The sequence below is a fragment of the Panicum virgatum genome, chromosome 7N (assembly GCF_016808335.1).
Source record: "Panicum virgatum strain AP13 chromosome 7N, P.virgatum_v5, whole genome shotgun sequence".
NCBI lineage: Eukaryota > Viridiplantae > Streptophyta > Magnoliopsida > Poales > Poaceae > Panicum > Panicum virgatum.
In genome coordinates this window covers 33,864,355-33,880,302 of record NC_053151.1, presented here as the reverse complement: position 1 = coordinate 33,880,302, position 15,948 = coordinate 33,864,355, and the positions used below count along the sequence as shown (strand labels likewise).

The 15,948-nt window shown below is 45.7% G+C and overlaps 2 protein-coding genes across 5 annotated transcripts; both read right to left on the bottom strand.

Moving 5' to 3' along the window:
* Positions 1 to 8,385: 8,385 nt before the first annotated feature.
* LOC120683154 (protein POLYCHOME-like) lies at positions 8,386 to 11,158 on the bottom strand. Of its 4 annotated transcripts, none has more exons than XM_039965183.1 (4): positions 10,983 to 11,158; positions 10,713 to 10,893; positions 10,195 to 10,482; positions 8,386 to 9,200 (listed from the first exon to the last, which is right to left on the bottom strand). In XM_039965183.1, the coding sequence occupies exons 3-4, from the start codon at positions 10,471 to 10,473 to the stop codon at positions 8,775 to 8,777; spliced, it is 705 nt and encodes a 234-aa protein (XP_039821117.1). In that variant the 5' UTR covers positions 10,474 to 10,482; positions 10,713 to 10,893; positions 10,983 to 11,158; the 3' UTR covers positions 8,386 to 8,774. The 4 variants fall into 4 exon arrangements, with proteins under 4 accessions (XP_039821117.1, XP_039821116.1, XP_039821115.1 ...); XM_039965182.1 differs by having other exon boundaries at positions 10,713 to 10,887; XM_039965181.1 differs by having other exon boundaries at positions 10,713 to 11,158.
* Positions 11,159 to 14,294: 3,136 nt separating this feature from the next.
* On the bottom strand, positions 14,295 to 15,265 carry LOC120681173. Its single transcript, XM_039962700.1, has 2 exons — positions 14,548 to 15,265; positions 14,295 to 14,449 (listed from the first exon to the last, which is right to left on the bottom strand). Exons 1-2 carry the CDS (start codon positions 15,263 to 15,265, stop codon positions 14,295 to 14,297), a joined length of 873 nt encoding a protein of 290 aa, XP_039818634.1.
* Positions 15,266 to 15,948: the final 683 nt, after the last annotated feature.

Here is a 15,948-nt window from a genome sequence, read left to right as displayed (position 1 = left end):
AACCACTTCATCTTAGGAGCCGATTGATGAGTACCACAAATACCTTCATGAACCTCACCCATAGCAATCCGGGCCTGATTCGAGTCTAAACATTTGAGGAGCAAATCTTCGGCAGTTCGACGATAAAGTTTGTCGTCAATTAAAATATACTTGAAAGCCAAACGCCGAATATTTCTTTCTGCGCCACGACCAGGATCTCTCAAATATGATATAAAAGGGACCCTCCAATCCTGAGCTTCGGCCGAAACAATTGAATCAACTTTTTTAGCCGAATCAGAATTAACAGCTGCATCACCGGTCAGACCGGTCTCTGGACCGGTCAGACCGGTCTGGGCGGTCAGACAGGTATCGCCGACCGGTTGGACCGGTGTGTCCAGAACCAGAAACTCGGCTTTCGTTTGCATCGGCTTGCGAATGTTGAAATATTTTTTCGTAACATTATAACCAGATGCCTGCTGAGCCAGAGTATTTGCCTTTTCATTTTCTTCCCTCGGTATATGTTTAATAATAAATTCATCGAAGGAGGAAATAATATCAAGTCATTTATGAATATATGCCTTTAGAGGACCGTTATAGCATTGGTATACCTTAGATACTTGCTGCACCACCAGAAGAGAATCTCCAAAGGCTTCAACATGCTTCACGCCCATGGATTGCAAGAATTCCAAACCAAATAGAAGAGCCTCATATTCAACTTGGTTATTTGTGCATTCTTCTTCCAATCGGTTTGAAAATTCAAAAACAGCACCATTCGGAGAAATAAGAACAACACCAATCCCTTGACCATCATCACAAACCGATCCATCAAAGTACAACTTCCATGGTGTGCAAGTAATATAGCCGACTTTTAAATCATGCTCGTCATTAATCCGATGCTCAACAATAAAATCCGCTACAATTTGGCCTCTCATAGATTTTAAAGGTTCACAAACCAAATCATACTCAACCAAAGCATAAACCCACTTACCGATTCTCCCACTCAAAATCGGTTTCTGTAGCATATGTTTGATCACATCGGTTTGACATATTACTATGCAAGTACTAGATAATAGATAATGTCTCAATTTGGTACAAGCATAATAAAGAGACAAACATAACTTCTCAATGAATGTATACCTCGTCTCTGCATCAATAAGTCGTCGGCTCAAATATGTAATAATATACTCCTTCCCTTCGGTCTCTTGAGTCAAAACAGCTCCAATAACCTTGTCTTCAGCAGCCACATAAAGTCTGAAAGGTACTCCTCCCCTAGGTGCTTTGAGTACGGGTGGTGAAGACAAATAAATCTTGATCTTCTCGAATGCTTCTTGCTGTTTTGCCCCCCAAGTAAATTCGGTTTCATCTTTTAACCGAAAAATAGGAGTAAAAGCATCAATCTTCCCAGACAAGTTAGATATAAATCTTCTCAAGAAATTCACCTTGCCCAAGAACTTCTGTAAATCTTTCTTGCATGTAGGGGCTTCAACCTTCTTCATGGCTTCAACTCTCTTAGGATCAATCTCTATTCCCTTCTCATGAATAATGAAGCCAAGAAACTTTACAGCCGATACACCAAAAGCACATTTGAGTGGATTCATTTTCAAACCATACCGGCGCATCCTCTCAAAAGCAAGTCTCAAATCGGCTAAATGATGATCTAAACCAGCCGATTTAATGACAATATCATCAATGTACACTTCCAAGATGACACCAATCAAATCATGAAAGATTAAATTCATAGCTCTTTGATAAGTAGCACCCGCATTTTTCAAACTGAAAGTCATAACCACCCACTCAAACAAACCGACAAATCCTGGACATCTAAAGGCCGTTTTAGATATATCTTCTTCGGCCATAAATATTTGATTATAACCGGCATTACCATCAAGAAAACTAATGACACGATGTCCGGAAGCCTCATTAATCAACATATCGGCTATAGGCATAGGATATTCATCTTTGGGAGTAGCTTTATTAAGATCTCTAAAATCAATGCACATTCTAATTTTCCCCGAATCCTTTTTCTCAACAGGCACAATATTAGAGATCCAATCAGCATAACGACAAGACCGAATAAATCCAGCATCAAGTAAACGATTAATTTCAGTTTTAATTCGGTCATAAATAATGGCATTGAAACGCCTAACCGGTTGCTTATAAGGTCTAAAACCGGCTTTAATTGGCAAACGATGCTCAACAAGATCACGACTCAAACCAGGCATTTCATGGTACTCCCAAGCAAAACAATCAACATATTCCTTTAATTTCTTAACCAAATCGGCTTTATATTCAGCCGATAAATTTTTGTTTACAAAAGTTGCCCTAGGAATAGTTCCATCACCAATATCTACCTTCTCTAAAGGATCAGCCGATGCAAACCCTTGGCCCAACTTATCTAGATCACCAGAATCTTCAATGGCTTCACACATATCGTTCGTGCGCGCCCGATATTGATCTAGCCTCTGCTGCAGCCATTCTACGTTGGACCGGTCTGACCGGTCGGGGTGTCCGGTCTGACCGGTAGACCCTGTGCGCTAAACGAGACAGGACCGGTCTGAGCGGTCGGCACTGGCGATCTGACCGGTCTCCTCTGGAATTTCTGTTGTACTCATCTGATTTACATTAAATGATTTAGCCGATTATTCATCGGCTTTAGCACAGCAGAAACAAAACCATCCTTAGTGCAACTGATCAAATCATAATCGGACAGATCCACGCCCGATAAACACTTGACGTTGTCGTGTGCACTAATGGAATCCGAATCGGCTAAAGCAACAAAGGATGAAGTGTCCCCATGGACAATCTCAACCTCATCGCCGATCCACTGAACAAGAAACTGATGCAAGGTAGAAGGAACACACTGATTTGCATGAATCCAATCCCTCCCAAGAATCAAATTGTAATTACCTTGCACTTCTGCGACGAAGAAAGCTGTAGCAAGCGTCTTACTTCCAATGGTGAGCTCCATGGAAGCAACTCCTTTGGCGCTAAGGGGCTCGCTCCCTCCAACACCACTGATGGTCATGTTCGTCTTGATCAGGTCTTCGTCTTGGCCACCGAGCTTCTTGTACAGCGAGTAGGGCATAAGATTTACAATGGCCCCACCATCTATTAGCATGCGAGTCACCGGTTTCCCGTTGATGTGTCCCCTCATATAAAGAGCCTTCAAATGATTGTCCTCCTCGCTTGGCTTCTGGAACACAGCTTCACGGGGCCCGAACTAAAGATGAGCCAAATCCTCCTCCGGAACCACGAAGTAATCCGAAGATAAGTGCACCACATTGATCTCCATATTGGTGCGTTCCGGAGACACTTCGTAGTCTACCAATTCCTCGTCTTCAGCTGTCGGAGGAACTGTTGGGGCTTCATCAACAGAAGGAACCGAAACGGGCTGCACCAATTCGGCTGTTGCCTCTGCACTGGGCTCAACCGGTCTGACCGGTCGGCTGTGGCGGTCCGACCGGTCTGTCTGGCTGGTCAGCTGCCTTAGCTTTCCACACCTTGCTTTGAGGGAACATAGGCATGTATCTATTAAATTCCTCATCCCTCATCTTCTCCTTCTCCTGTTCTTTCTTTTCTTTGTTGCGGAGGCGCTGCAATTTCCTTTTTTGAGTATGAGTTAATCCCGAAGGGCACCATCTAGGCTGATGGTACTTATCCGCTATGCTTTTGCTGCTACCAGCCTCATGATCATTGGCCATGACCGGCTTTTGCGAAGGAACGTCAACCGATGCATCTACATCCATCGGTTTCTTGCCCGTATCTCTTATGGGCACTTCGATTTCACCGATTTGAATAACATCCGCCTTGGACTTTTCTGAATCAACCACGGTCTTCTGCTCCCCCTTCTTTTCCTTGACGCGATATTCAAACCTTGGAACAGGAGCTTGACCCGGCTTCTGATGAGACCAGTCTGACCGGTCAATGTGTACCGGTCTGACCGGTGTAACCTGCTGCCCTGGACCGGATTGGTGTGGTCCCAATCGGTCATGCACTGGCATCCTGGAGCTTTCCCCTTCATAATGTGGAGGATAAGGCATCGGGAAACACTGCATCCATATCCCCCCATGTTCCCATGCCGGATTTGTTGCATTTGAAGCCGGTGGCATCCATGGCATGGTAGCATACATCTTCTAAGGAGGATACAACGTGACAACATCACCTCTGCGCCTGCTGGATTCCCTTCTTGGGGACGCCGGACGATCTTGACGCGGCGGTGAACGCGGTCTCTTTTTTAACGGCCGATCGTTTTGAACGGCCTTTGTATACTTGTTCAACAACTGATTGAAGGTGGGCTTTTGATTCGCAGTTCTTCCCTGCACCTTCACTTCGTTGGTCTTCCAAGTACCCACTTCCGGACGTTTTGGCTTGAAGGTCCGGGGACGGTCACCAGGGCGGTCTGACCGGTTGGAAGAACCGGTCTGACCGGTCGTACCGGTTGGAAGAACCGGTCTGACCGGTCGTACCGGTCTGACCGGTCTCAGACACCGGTCTGACCGGTCGTGCCTGATCAGCAGACCGATTTTTTGATGGAGAACTCCCTTGCCCCCCGAGTCTGGGATTTCTGACAATGATCTTCAGAGTACTCTTGCCATCATCAATTTTCTCTTTGATAACTTCTCGGGCAAGGATTTTGTCACTTGTGTTCATCGGTCTTGGATCACCGATGACAACATGCTTTCCCTTAGCTCCTTCGGCTTGTTCCGGCCGAATGAGCACCTTTGGATTGTTCAATTCCAGCGTATGAACAGGGAAAGGAGCTTTGTCAATCTGCATCTCAGAAAGTACCAATCGTCCTTCATTAATGGCCGATTGTACCTGTCGACGAAAAATATTACAATCGTTAGTAGCATGAGATGTAGAGTTATGCCACTTACAATATGCATGTCGTTTAAGCTCGTCGGGAGATGGAATAGCATGCGATAATCGGATGTTACCATTCTTAAGCAATTCATCAAAAATCCGATCACACTTAGAAACATCAAAAGTAAACTTCGGCTCATCCTGCCGATTCTTTTGAATCGGCTTGAGAGACGGAACCGAACCGAGTTTGGCCTTTGATGGCCAAACAAATTCGGCGGCATATACTTCCTTACTATCATCGTCCGAACCATCCGAATCATGATCAAGAATGTGTGTGTTGGACCGATGAGGCTTGAAAGTATCTTTGGCATTTTTAAGTTTAAATTCTAAACCCATGACTTTGACTTGCAAGAAATTCACGGTATGATATTCAAAGCCCTCAAGTTTCTCTTTCAAATAAGAGCGTAAACCATTAAATGCCAAATCCGCCAAATCTTTTTCGGAAATTGTCAAACTAAAACACCGATTTTTAATCTCTTTAAATCTTTTGAAATAATCCGAAGAAGATTCATCACGTCCTTGCCTAATCGATGTTAAATCCAACAATTTCGCTTTTGTTTCCCCACTAAAGAAGTGATCATGGAATTTACGCTCCAATTGAGCCCAATTGCGAATAGAGTTAGGAGCAAGTGAAGAAAACCAAGAGAAAGCCGTTCCAGTCAAAGATAAAGAAAATAAACGCACACGTAAAGCATCATTAAAACCAGCTTCCCCTAACTGCAATACATATTGACTAACGTGTTCCCAAGTTGTACGAGAATCATCACCATTAAATTTAGTAAACTCAGGAATACGCCAACCAGCAGGAAAAGGAGTGAAATCAAACTCAATGGGGTAAGGTTTTTGATACAAACGCGTAGTACCCATATACACCCCAAGCTTATTTTTAATCGCGTTTGCCAGATCCTCTTTGAACTTAAGAAGATCGGCTTGATAGTGCTGGCTGGTATAGAACTCAGAAAACCGATGTGCATTAGGATTTCCATGTGCCATGTCTGTAACGAAGTTGGGATCGGTCCTTGATTAGGTCCGGATCCCTGCGATACTCCCGCTACAGCAGCAATGCGGGGCGGTGTATAAAGCGACAATTCATTAGTTCGGCTAGGGGCAGCCGAACCTGGAATTGTCTCGAGAGGCGTCGGCGACAGCACTGAGTAACCGGTCTGACCGGTCTGGTAACCGGTCTGACCGGTCGTACCGGTCTGACCGGTCTGTGGGACCGGTCCGACTGGTGCTGTGTGCACGGTCGATGGTGGCGGGGTTTGCCCTGAGAACGAGTTCGGCGGCATACCATAAAGTGGTTCAGAGGTGAACTCAGGGGTAGCTGAACTTGGATCTGATGAGTTAGGATCTGACATAGGTTGTTTACCTTTAAGCGCATCAACATCAGTACTCAATTTAACTAACATGTCACCTGTGGCAGCTTGTGCAGCAATAATCTTCTGATCCATTAAAGATGACATCCTATCAAACATATCAGATGGAGAAAGGCTTACATTGGGGATCTCTTCAATCTTATCCTGGTTAAGCTTGAGAGACGGCAGCACGAACTCCTCCACCCTCTTGACGAGGCCACCACGATCCTTCTTGAAGCCCTTCAAGAATTGTGCCTTGACGTGCTCCTCCACAAGAAGGTAGGCCTTGCGTTCCTCCTCGGTGAGCTCCTCCATGGTAGCCGTGATGATGTTTTCCTTGTTGATTTCTGAAGAGCCCATCTTCTTCAGGGAGTAGATCAGATCGGTTTTAAAACCAGATTAATCTTTCCCCAGCGGAGTCGCCAAAAAGTATGTTGACACAAAATCGCGCCAACACACTCGAATGTGCTAGAACGCACGAACGATCGTCACAACGATCAACACCCGCGAAACCCTGGGCGGACCGGTCTGACCGGTATCGCCGACCGGTCTGACCGGTGAAAGCAGGGACTCGCTGGAGACCTAGAACAGCGAGCTCGGGAGGGACCCCGTCGGAGCTCGTGATCGTAGGGTTGCTCTGAGATCGGCAGGCCACTCAGAACGTCTTCAAACTCCGCCGGGACGAAGGAAGAAAGCAATCTAGGGTTGGAAAAGGCTAGGGTTTGAGAGATAAAAGTAATGCGATTTTTTGTATTGATTCGATTGGGAATCACCTCAATCGGCCTTAGCCTTTATATTTATAGGCCGGGGAAGACGTACCCCTTCACGAGTAGGATTACATGAGGACTCTTTACAAAAAAAAACTAATTCTACTCGGACTGTACAGACCTGACCGGTCTGACCGGTCGGCCCGACCGGTCAGACCGGTCGACCTCAGCAGATGCCAAATTTGGCTGTTAACACCCCCACAAGGGACCTTCGGATCTAGCTTTGAGCTTTCTGATACCTTTTTGGATCAGGATGTGTGAATATGTGATGAGAACTGACTCTGGTAGCCTGGATTTTGTGCAATTTGGCTGTGCCACTAATGCTAATACTAACTTTCCTCTTTGAACGAACCGGCATGAGACTAATGGTCATTTCTCACTACTGCTGTTACTGACGAACGCTGGAGTTGTGGTCAGATTATTGCCCTGGAGGGGGTCTGGGTCGGAACAAGACTTGCAGAAGAAGCGTGGCTTTAAGAGAACATGTTCCTTTTCTGATGAAGCGTAGATCTATAGTGCAAGATGTTAAACCTTGTATTTCATTTCTTCAAGACACAGGAGTGCTGATGATGTGCGTGGACCATAGAACATTGTATTCTGGATTAAAATTGGAACTGCTGCTAGGCAACAGATGGTTCTTGTGCTTTAGGAAAGTTGGAGCTGCTTCAGAACTGACTAGTGTGAATTGTGAACTTTGTTGGTCCCGTTTCTTGAGGTGAGATGTTTATGTTAGTTTTTTTACATGTATTTTTTTTTAACTTCGTGAGAAAATCATGAGGCCTCGACACTGATATAAGATTATAAGCAAAGTGCTAAATGGTGACCAGCTACGATGTTATGAATCAGGGGGAAAAGATCCTTTATTAACTCAGAGTTTATGAAGTTTATCACCAAGTCATATGAACAATGTTTTTTTTTTGCCTTAGACGTTATGCAGTTTTTTTGTGATAAAATGTGTTTTACAACAACCACTTGACAAAATAAAGAGATTGCACTTTAAGCTTTGCGAATTTACATGGATGCAACAGGAAGGCTGCACAAGAATACACGTGACACAGCTAGATCAAAGTGACCTGGACTGCTATGGTTTCTAATCAAGTGCACAACAGCCACAGCCAGGCAGAATTGCTCGGTACTTCAGTCATCGCTTGTGCCATTGAGTTTACGAGGGCTACCAGCCTACCATCGACTGCAGGGGGGGGGAGAGGCACCTAACAGGAAAAATGGAAATAATCAGATTAATGCAGGGGGGGGAGGAGGGGGGGTGCAATAGGATCTTAACTGAGAACCAAGTGTTTGTAGAATTGTTATGGGTCTTAGGAACATGGATATAGAAAGCACGGTTATAGAAAGATTTGACAGTGCTATCTTCTCAAGGTACCTACACAACATTAACTCCATACAAGCAGCCACAGCAGAAAAACATTCAGACACCAGAGGCTATGGTACATATTGCAGAACAGAAGAAAACTCAAGATTCATCTGGTCAACCACCCACTGGGATACACAGAAAAATAAACATAATTATACAATAGTAGCATGGACCACATGGCACCTCACACTAGCAGCTGCAAACCCTAGAATCTCAAACAAAGAGCCAATAGCCACATTTTCTTTGGTCCTCGAGAAGAGAACCAGGAAGGCTCCTTGGCACCATGCCATGGCAAGTGTTGGAAGAAGAGCAGCAGTGACGGCACATTGGCCGCTTAAGCTAGCAGCTATGAGCTATGGAAGCAGCAGACAAGGGGAAGGAGGAGAAGCCTGAGGTGGACTTTGTCTTCTCTTCCCTCCATGAATTACAGCAGCAAATTCATCGCATGGACATCAGATTGCGCCTCTGGGTGGCCCTCCTAGAGGCCTGAGCAGCCTTTGGTGTTCGCTTCCGGTTTCTCCTCACCAACTTTTCTATCTTCTCTATTGAGCTGGACAGTTTCTTCTCAACAATGCCAGCAAGGGCAGGATCCATTGGTTTGGATGGAGTCTCCAATGAGCTTTCCGCTGGTGAGGAAGGCGCCCTAAGATTGTCACCAGCCAAGGTAGTTGCAGGGTTTGCTACAGTTTCTCTTTCAGTTGAGCCAGAACCAGAGGCAACTGCCTGGGAAGCATCAGCGCTGTGAGGTGCGTTCTGCTCTGCTTGTCCTGGAGTAGTAGTCACGTTTACAGATTGCGGAGACTGGTCAGGCCTTTGACTTTGCTGCTGAGCAGCAGCAATCCTTAAACGGCTTCTCTGAATAGCCTGCAAGCAAGTCATAGTTAGAATAGGATGGCAGACAGGCAGCTATCAAAGGGCAAAGACATATGCTGAATGCATAGTTCAGCATCTTGTAATGAACTAATGATGTAGGGATAAACTTTAGCATGCTTTAAAAATGAACCGGAATATTGAGAAATAGTAACAGCAGCTAAGTGAATAATTGAACTTTCTTGTTGACACAGATAAAATCTATGCAACAAGGTAAGTGTAGCATAGGAATCTCTAAGCACAGATGACATATTACCTAAAATACAGATCCACCAGTAAACATAGTAGTATACTCGCACTGATTCTACACAACATGGTGGACATGAGCACAAACATTCAGAATAGAGTTGAAGTAAGTCCAACTTATTATGTGGGCGAGACGCAATATTGCATAATCATACATTGCAGAGTAATAAGATAGGAGGCAGAAGATTGTGAAGTGTAGCTTGTACTTCATTTTGAACGTTGCCAAGTTAATCAGCTCAAATTTTCTCACTAGATATCCAAAAAAAAATTGAGGACACCACAAAGTAGAAAACTGTACTGCAGATTTATCATTCATTTCTCACTCAATAATTGCTACTGACTGTACTATATGGTTTTAAATTTTACTACATAAAAAAACAAAGTAATGTTTTCAAATGAACAATGACAGCATCCAGGACCAGAAAGTCTCTAAATCAGACTGTCAAGCATAATAGCTCTGAATTATGAACCACTAGCATCCTTTTTACTCTATATATCAGGCACTAAACATCGGTAGTGGCTCTGAAACTCTGGATATGTAGAAGTTAACAGGGGACTAATATGATAAAATTCAAAAGTAACCGGAGTACAACTAGCTAGTAAAAGCACAGCTGAAATCCCGCAGCTTACTTTGGTGACAATTGTACTTTGACTAGAATCAGCAAACAACAGGTCGACTACAATTGCAAATCCTCGAACAGTTCAATTTTCACATCATAGCAAATGGGATACTGTCCATTACCCTTGCAATTGCCGTGATGTCACGGAGCGGCGTCCTGGGATACCATTCGGGAAGCGGGCTCCTCCTCTTCGTCGGCGTGGCCCTCAAGGCCCAAACCGGCAGCAGGTTCTCCTTGTTCCTCGAAGGCGAAATATACCGCCGCGCCAGCGGCTTACGGATGCCCCTCGCCGCCAGTGCTCCCGGCGAGGCCACCCTCCTGATGAAGAACCCTCCGCCCCCAGTCCCGCCGGAGAGGTCGGCGAGAGCCGCCCTCCTGCCGTCCCTGGACTCATCAGGCATCTCGGAGCCCTGCAAGGCGCACACAGCGGGGGGAGAGACATATTGGTGAGTTCAGAAGCAAGTAAATGCATCAAAGAGTGGAGAAGCGGGGCGACGGCGAGTCGCGGCCGCTGGGACGAGGATGCGGGCGGAGGCGGAGGCGCGGCGGCGGGTGGTGGACCGAGGCCGTCGATGGCGACGAGGTCGGAAGGCCGCGGGATGGGAATAAGAGACGGGCGCTTGTGATGGCGCTGACTGACCTGACGGCGGCCGGTGGGCGACTGAAGCCCCCGCGCGGCCGCGCCGCGCCGCTCCCTCCCTCACTCCCTCCGGCGACCACGGCAGCAGCCCCAAAATTTGCAGCTAGCAACCAAAAATTTCTCGCGTTCCTCACTTGCCTGGCCCAAATCCCAGCTCCCGTTCCGGCGGCTGATCCTAGAGCTCCACCATTGCAAGAAAAAGAACCCTTAATCGCATCAGAACACCAAGAAATGGGTAGGAAAGGGGGCTGAAATCCCGAAATTTCTCACAGTTTGCTCGGTCTGGAGTCCAATCTGGGCGCCTGGTGGAAGAGTGGTTCAGCCCGCGGTGGCGGCGGCTCTAGTTCAAAAAGGGAAGAAAGCCGAATCGAAATTGCGAGATGGGCGGGACGCTGAAATTTTTCGACCCCGAGCTCGAAATTTTCCACGCACACGCGGGCTTGGCCGCCCTGAGTGTTTTCGATTTGAAATTTTGAAACGCTGGCATTTTGCGCCGGCACTGGCTGCACATGCACCACGTGCACCTGGGCCCCCACCATCTCACTCTGAAGCTCCGTGGCTCCGTGCCAAAATGAAAACGAATTTTCTTTTTTTCAAAATCAGATCACATTGGCGTAAGTTTTGTACTTTTGTTTGAGCTGGAGCTTCGCATGTGAGCACCCTTTAGGTGCAAAATTTTAGTGGTTACACCCTTTGTTTCAAAATATTGATTGTCATACAATACCACACAAATATATTATCAAGATATATATCACGACTGATTTAATAAAAATGATGTTGTAGACGTTGGAATATTCTTTTAATAAACACGGTCCAAGTTAGAGGAGTTTTAAGGGTCAAAGCTATTGTCTTATGCTTTAAAGAAAATGAAACACAATACAACCTTATGTTATATTGTTCGAGTCATAAAAGTAGAGTAAATTGCACCGGTCATACAATAGCTTGCATGGTTATACCGCTCCGGTCCAACAAATTGCAGAACATGCAAATTGACCCATACATTTGTTAAATGTGTGCATGTGAAAAAAATAGTGCTTAAAGTTAAAATAGTAATGCGAATACTCATGCTATTTTTTAACATGTATTTGATGTTTAGGACAAGGTACTTGTTAAAATAGAAGGAAATATTTTATAATGTTTTTGTCAAACCTTTTGATCTTTTGACCAATAATCATTCCCTCTTATCCAAATTATTAGTCATTTTATCTTTATCCTAAGTCATTTTTTGGAACTTTGGCAAAGTTTATAGAAAAAATTATATAAATTTTCTCAATAAAAAATAAATGCTCTATCAATACATAATCCATGGTGGGTTTAATGAAATTGTTTGATACCTAGAAGTTAGTACCATTTTCTATAAACTTGATCAAAGTTATACAGGTTCGACTTAGTACAAACCTAAAGTAACCATTCTTCATGTGGTGGGATGAATAGTAAATTTTCATGTGATGCTAATTTTATGGTGTTGTGATATTAAACATAAGAGTCTATTGTGATAATAAAAAGAAAGGAGCAAGCAATAAATTACATAATTCTTTTCATGGAGTGATAATATAATTTAGCATGATTTTTACTGTCATGGACTCATTATAGAAATATCATTCCTGAGTTTTAAACTAAATAAATTTGTATTCTCATTGCATATGTTGGTAAGGCACGGCTGGTATCTAATCCTGTACATCTCTAACATTTGACAAAACATATTTAGTAGAGACTTTATATCAGACAATTTTTTCCTAGTCGTCAGTAAAAACCTAGTTTTCCGTAGGCTCTTTTTTTTTAAGTAGGCACAGTGTAATTTACTGCGACACTGTGCAGCATTCCACCTTTATTTCCTCTCGCCAGGTCCTACTTCGGAGCAGAAGAACAAGATGTATGTGCAATCACTAAACACCCTAAAAGAGACCTGATCCCTGTGCACATGCTAATTGAGAACACATCTGATTGTAGCGAAGAAAAAAAAAGCTTAGACAAATATATGATCAGGAGTGGTTTGTAATCAGAAGCATAAAGACTACATTCATCCACCAATCCAGTGCCACTTTTTGACTACGCATCGCACTAGCTAGCATTTTGTTCATTATTTAATTACTAGAAGGATGTGCATCTTGCCTTTGAGGAAAGTTTATAAAACTCACAATGAAGCCAAGAAAGGGTAGCGACAGCAAAAGGTCAGGTCGACTGTTCCCACTGGCCACTGCAAGCCCCTTGCCCCCATTATTGTACTGTCCATAGTCGCGTTTCCTGCATGCGATCAGGAGGCAGGAGCAGAATTGAACTCGGAATTGTAGAATTGGAATTAGGTCCGGCCAAGTGTGGCTGTTGGGGCGCTCCTGGAATCAGAATTGGAATTCAACCTCGTTTCCAGCTGAATTGGGTTACACCTGGGAGATGGCCCCACGATCCAGACCCATGGTCCTCTGATTTGGAACACGCGATTCAACCTAGCCACCTAGCGAGTTCGTGAATCGTGACCAACGTTGGACTTTTCCGTCGACCGTGTCGCCGATGCCGGACTCCGACGGCGAGGGTAGGAACGGCCGTGCTCAACCAACTCCTGCTCCTTGTCCTACGTTGATAGGCTGCTAGGTGCTAGCATTATTACAGTCCCACATGGTCTACCGCCTCCTGATGCTTATCATTGTTGAATTTTAGTTTCCTGAAGTTTGGCAACCAAACAGTCCAAAGGAATTGATGTGATCTCATTTTCTACTACCACAATTCTTTTGCTAGGCAAACAAAATAATTGAATTAAAATGCATTTTCTGTTTCCATCTGAATCTGAATTGGTTCTTTTCCATTACCACTTATGCTTCCTCTCGAAGCCTTCTGAGTCTTCTTTCGACATGATTACCTCCAGGGCGATATCTTGCCGATAACACATGAAAAAACCGCAATAGCAAATTGCATAAAAGGATCAGAAAGCTCCCAAACCTTGATCCAAGCTCCCAAAGGCTCCCCTGAGGTGTGGTCAAGCATCCTTGGTCAGTAAATCGAAAGTCGGCTTCTCCATAAACGCGTTAACAAAAGACCCATAAATGCCCTCTTAACTTCATGCTCTTCGACATGGAAAATTCCTTCACTTTGAGTCACCACACACCTCTGACTGATCATCGATCAATCACAAAACCTTGGGAGTGGTTCTTCTGTGTCCCTGGAAGCAGTGCTAGGCTGCTAGCTTGCTTCGGCCGGGTTTGTGTGTGTTCAGATGGTTTGTGCTACTACCTATCATGTGTACAAGACGTGCATTGTGTGCATGAGTGGTTTGTGCTACTACCTATCATGTACTTAAAAAAAAACAGTGAAACAGAACAAAGACGCAAAACAAACTTTCCTCCATTCACATGTACTCTCATATTATCAGCTGGAAATGCTAGATTGAAGTTGCATAGAAACCAAATATGCCGATGGACATATAATTTTGCTTAATTTATAAGCGCATCCTATGTTCCGGTTGCATGGAAAACGCCGAGTAACGCTGCATCCCTTCGACGGCGAAGAACAGCCGGGTCCAGCACGACGACCACTCTGCTGGTTCTTCTTGAACGACAAGATCAGCCATTGAGGGCACTAGCACTATAATCACGGTGCTAGTGCTCGTTTGGTCTGGTTTTGCCATCCACCGATGAACTCGGCCAGCGTGGATGTTCTGGTGGCCATGTCGAACACCATGGGCTGAAACCTCGACCGCTCGTCGATCCAGTACACACAGTTGGGCCTCACCCCTGAGGCGTCCTCTGGTCGCAGCACCACGGGGTTGTTCTTGCCGATGAACACCGAGCGGCCTCCCAGATCGGCCACCGCGTCCCAGCACGGCCGGCGTTTGGGGTTGTACTTGCTGTGTGCTTGGACGCGGTGTCGTAGGGCGGGGCGAAGAGGCCGCCGGCGCGGTTGGCTTGTAAGGGCGCGACTCTGGGCCTCCGCCGCCGGCAGCCGGGGACGTGGAACACGTGCACGTCTCCGTGCGCGGTGACGCAGTTGACCTTGCGACCGTCGGTGTCGTAGACCAGGTCGGCGAGCTTGTCGCCCTGCTCTGCCATGGCGACGTCCATGAACGTCCACCTCATGTCCCGAGCCCTGGCGTAGGCGAGCTCGCGCGGGCCGCAGATCGCCACGGCGGTAAAGTCGTCGGCCGTGGGGTTCGGCGCGAACACGACCTTATGCACAGGCACGTCGTCGCCGTCCCTCAGCGGGAAGAGATCGAACCACCTGCATTCCACAGAGGTAGGGTTCAGGAGGAAGATGCCCGGCCAGATGGTGTCGACGGCTATCCAGCCGTTGCTCGAGCCGACGAGTTGACCGCCTTTGGGGAGCTCGGAGAGGTGGAACGAGCGGCCCGCCGTGAGGAACGAGGCGGACACGACCTGGCGATGGCGAGGAGCGTCGAGACCAGAAACGGTGAGGAGCAAAGGGGCTGCCGTCGGGAGGGCGGAGCGCCAGGCGGTGCAGACGCCGCGGATGGAGGAGTAGGACTCTAACGGGAGAACGAAGCCATCGCTGATGAAACGTAAGAGATCCGGGGGGAGAACCGCCCAAAGCCCCAACGACGCCATGGCGGCGATAACCTTCTTGGACTCGGGAGGCGGCAGGCAACCAACCGAACGTCCAAAGTCTAGAATAATAGTATATATACTAGTAGATTTGTGGTCGTGTCAGTTTGCATTAAGACAACTTAGAGTTCCTTGTCTAATTAACATGATTAATGGCCAATTACCATTTTTATTTTGTTCTATGTGCAAATGATTTTGTAGGGTTTTAAGTTTTTTTCTTTTCGAGGAGACAGGAGGGGCTCATCCCCACTGATTATAAATAAATATATTCAAGAAAATAAAAACCAGAGTTACAAACAAAGTTCACAAAATAAAGAAAGAAATAAAGAAAATCAACGAAAATAGCGCCTCAGTTCAAACTATTCGACGACATGCTTTGAATTTTTAAGGGAAAATTACCCGCACAAGAAACAATTTGGTGAGCTTCCAAATTCCAATGCACCGTTGACTACCCGACATGGACTAAACATGATTCAGCGTGCTCCGCCATGAATCAGGTAACTTTAAGAGCTTGTTCAGTTCATTCCCTCCAAAAGGGGATCGCACAAAAGGTTCAGAAAGCTCACACCTTGATCCAAGCTCCCAAAGCTCCCTTGAGGTGTGGTCAAGCATCCTTGGTCAGTGAATCGAAAGTTGGATGCTACAAATTCTTTTCTTCCATGCTTGGTTATAAACTCTGATTGATG

Bases quoted from the DNA above. Each gene is read 5' to 3' on its own strand.
- LOC120681173 (XM_039962700.1), bottom strand. From the start codon at position 15,265: ATGGCGTCGTTGGGGCTTTGGGCGGTTCTCCCCCCGGATCTCTTACGT. The intron at 14,450-14,547 runs GTACAACCCCAA...TGCTGCGACCAG, and splicing joins CGCGTCCAAGCACACAGCAA to AGGACGCCTCAGGGGTGAGG.
- LOC120683154 (XM_039965181.1), bottom strand. From the start codon at position 10,473: ATGCCTGATGAGTCCAGGGACGGCAGGAGGGCGGCTCTCGCCGACCTC. The intron at 9,201-10,194 runs GTAATGGACAGT...ACTTGCTTGCAG, and splicing joins ACATCACGGCAATTGCAAGG to GCTATTCAGAGAAGCCGTTT.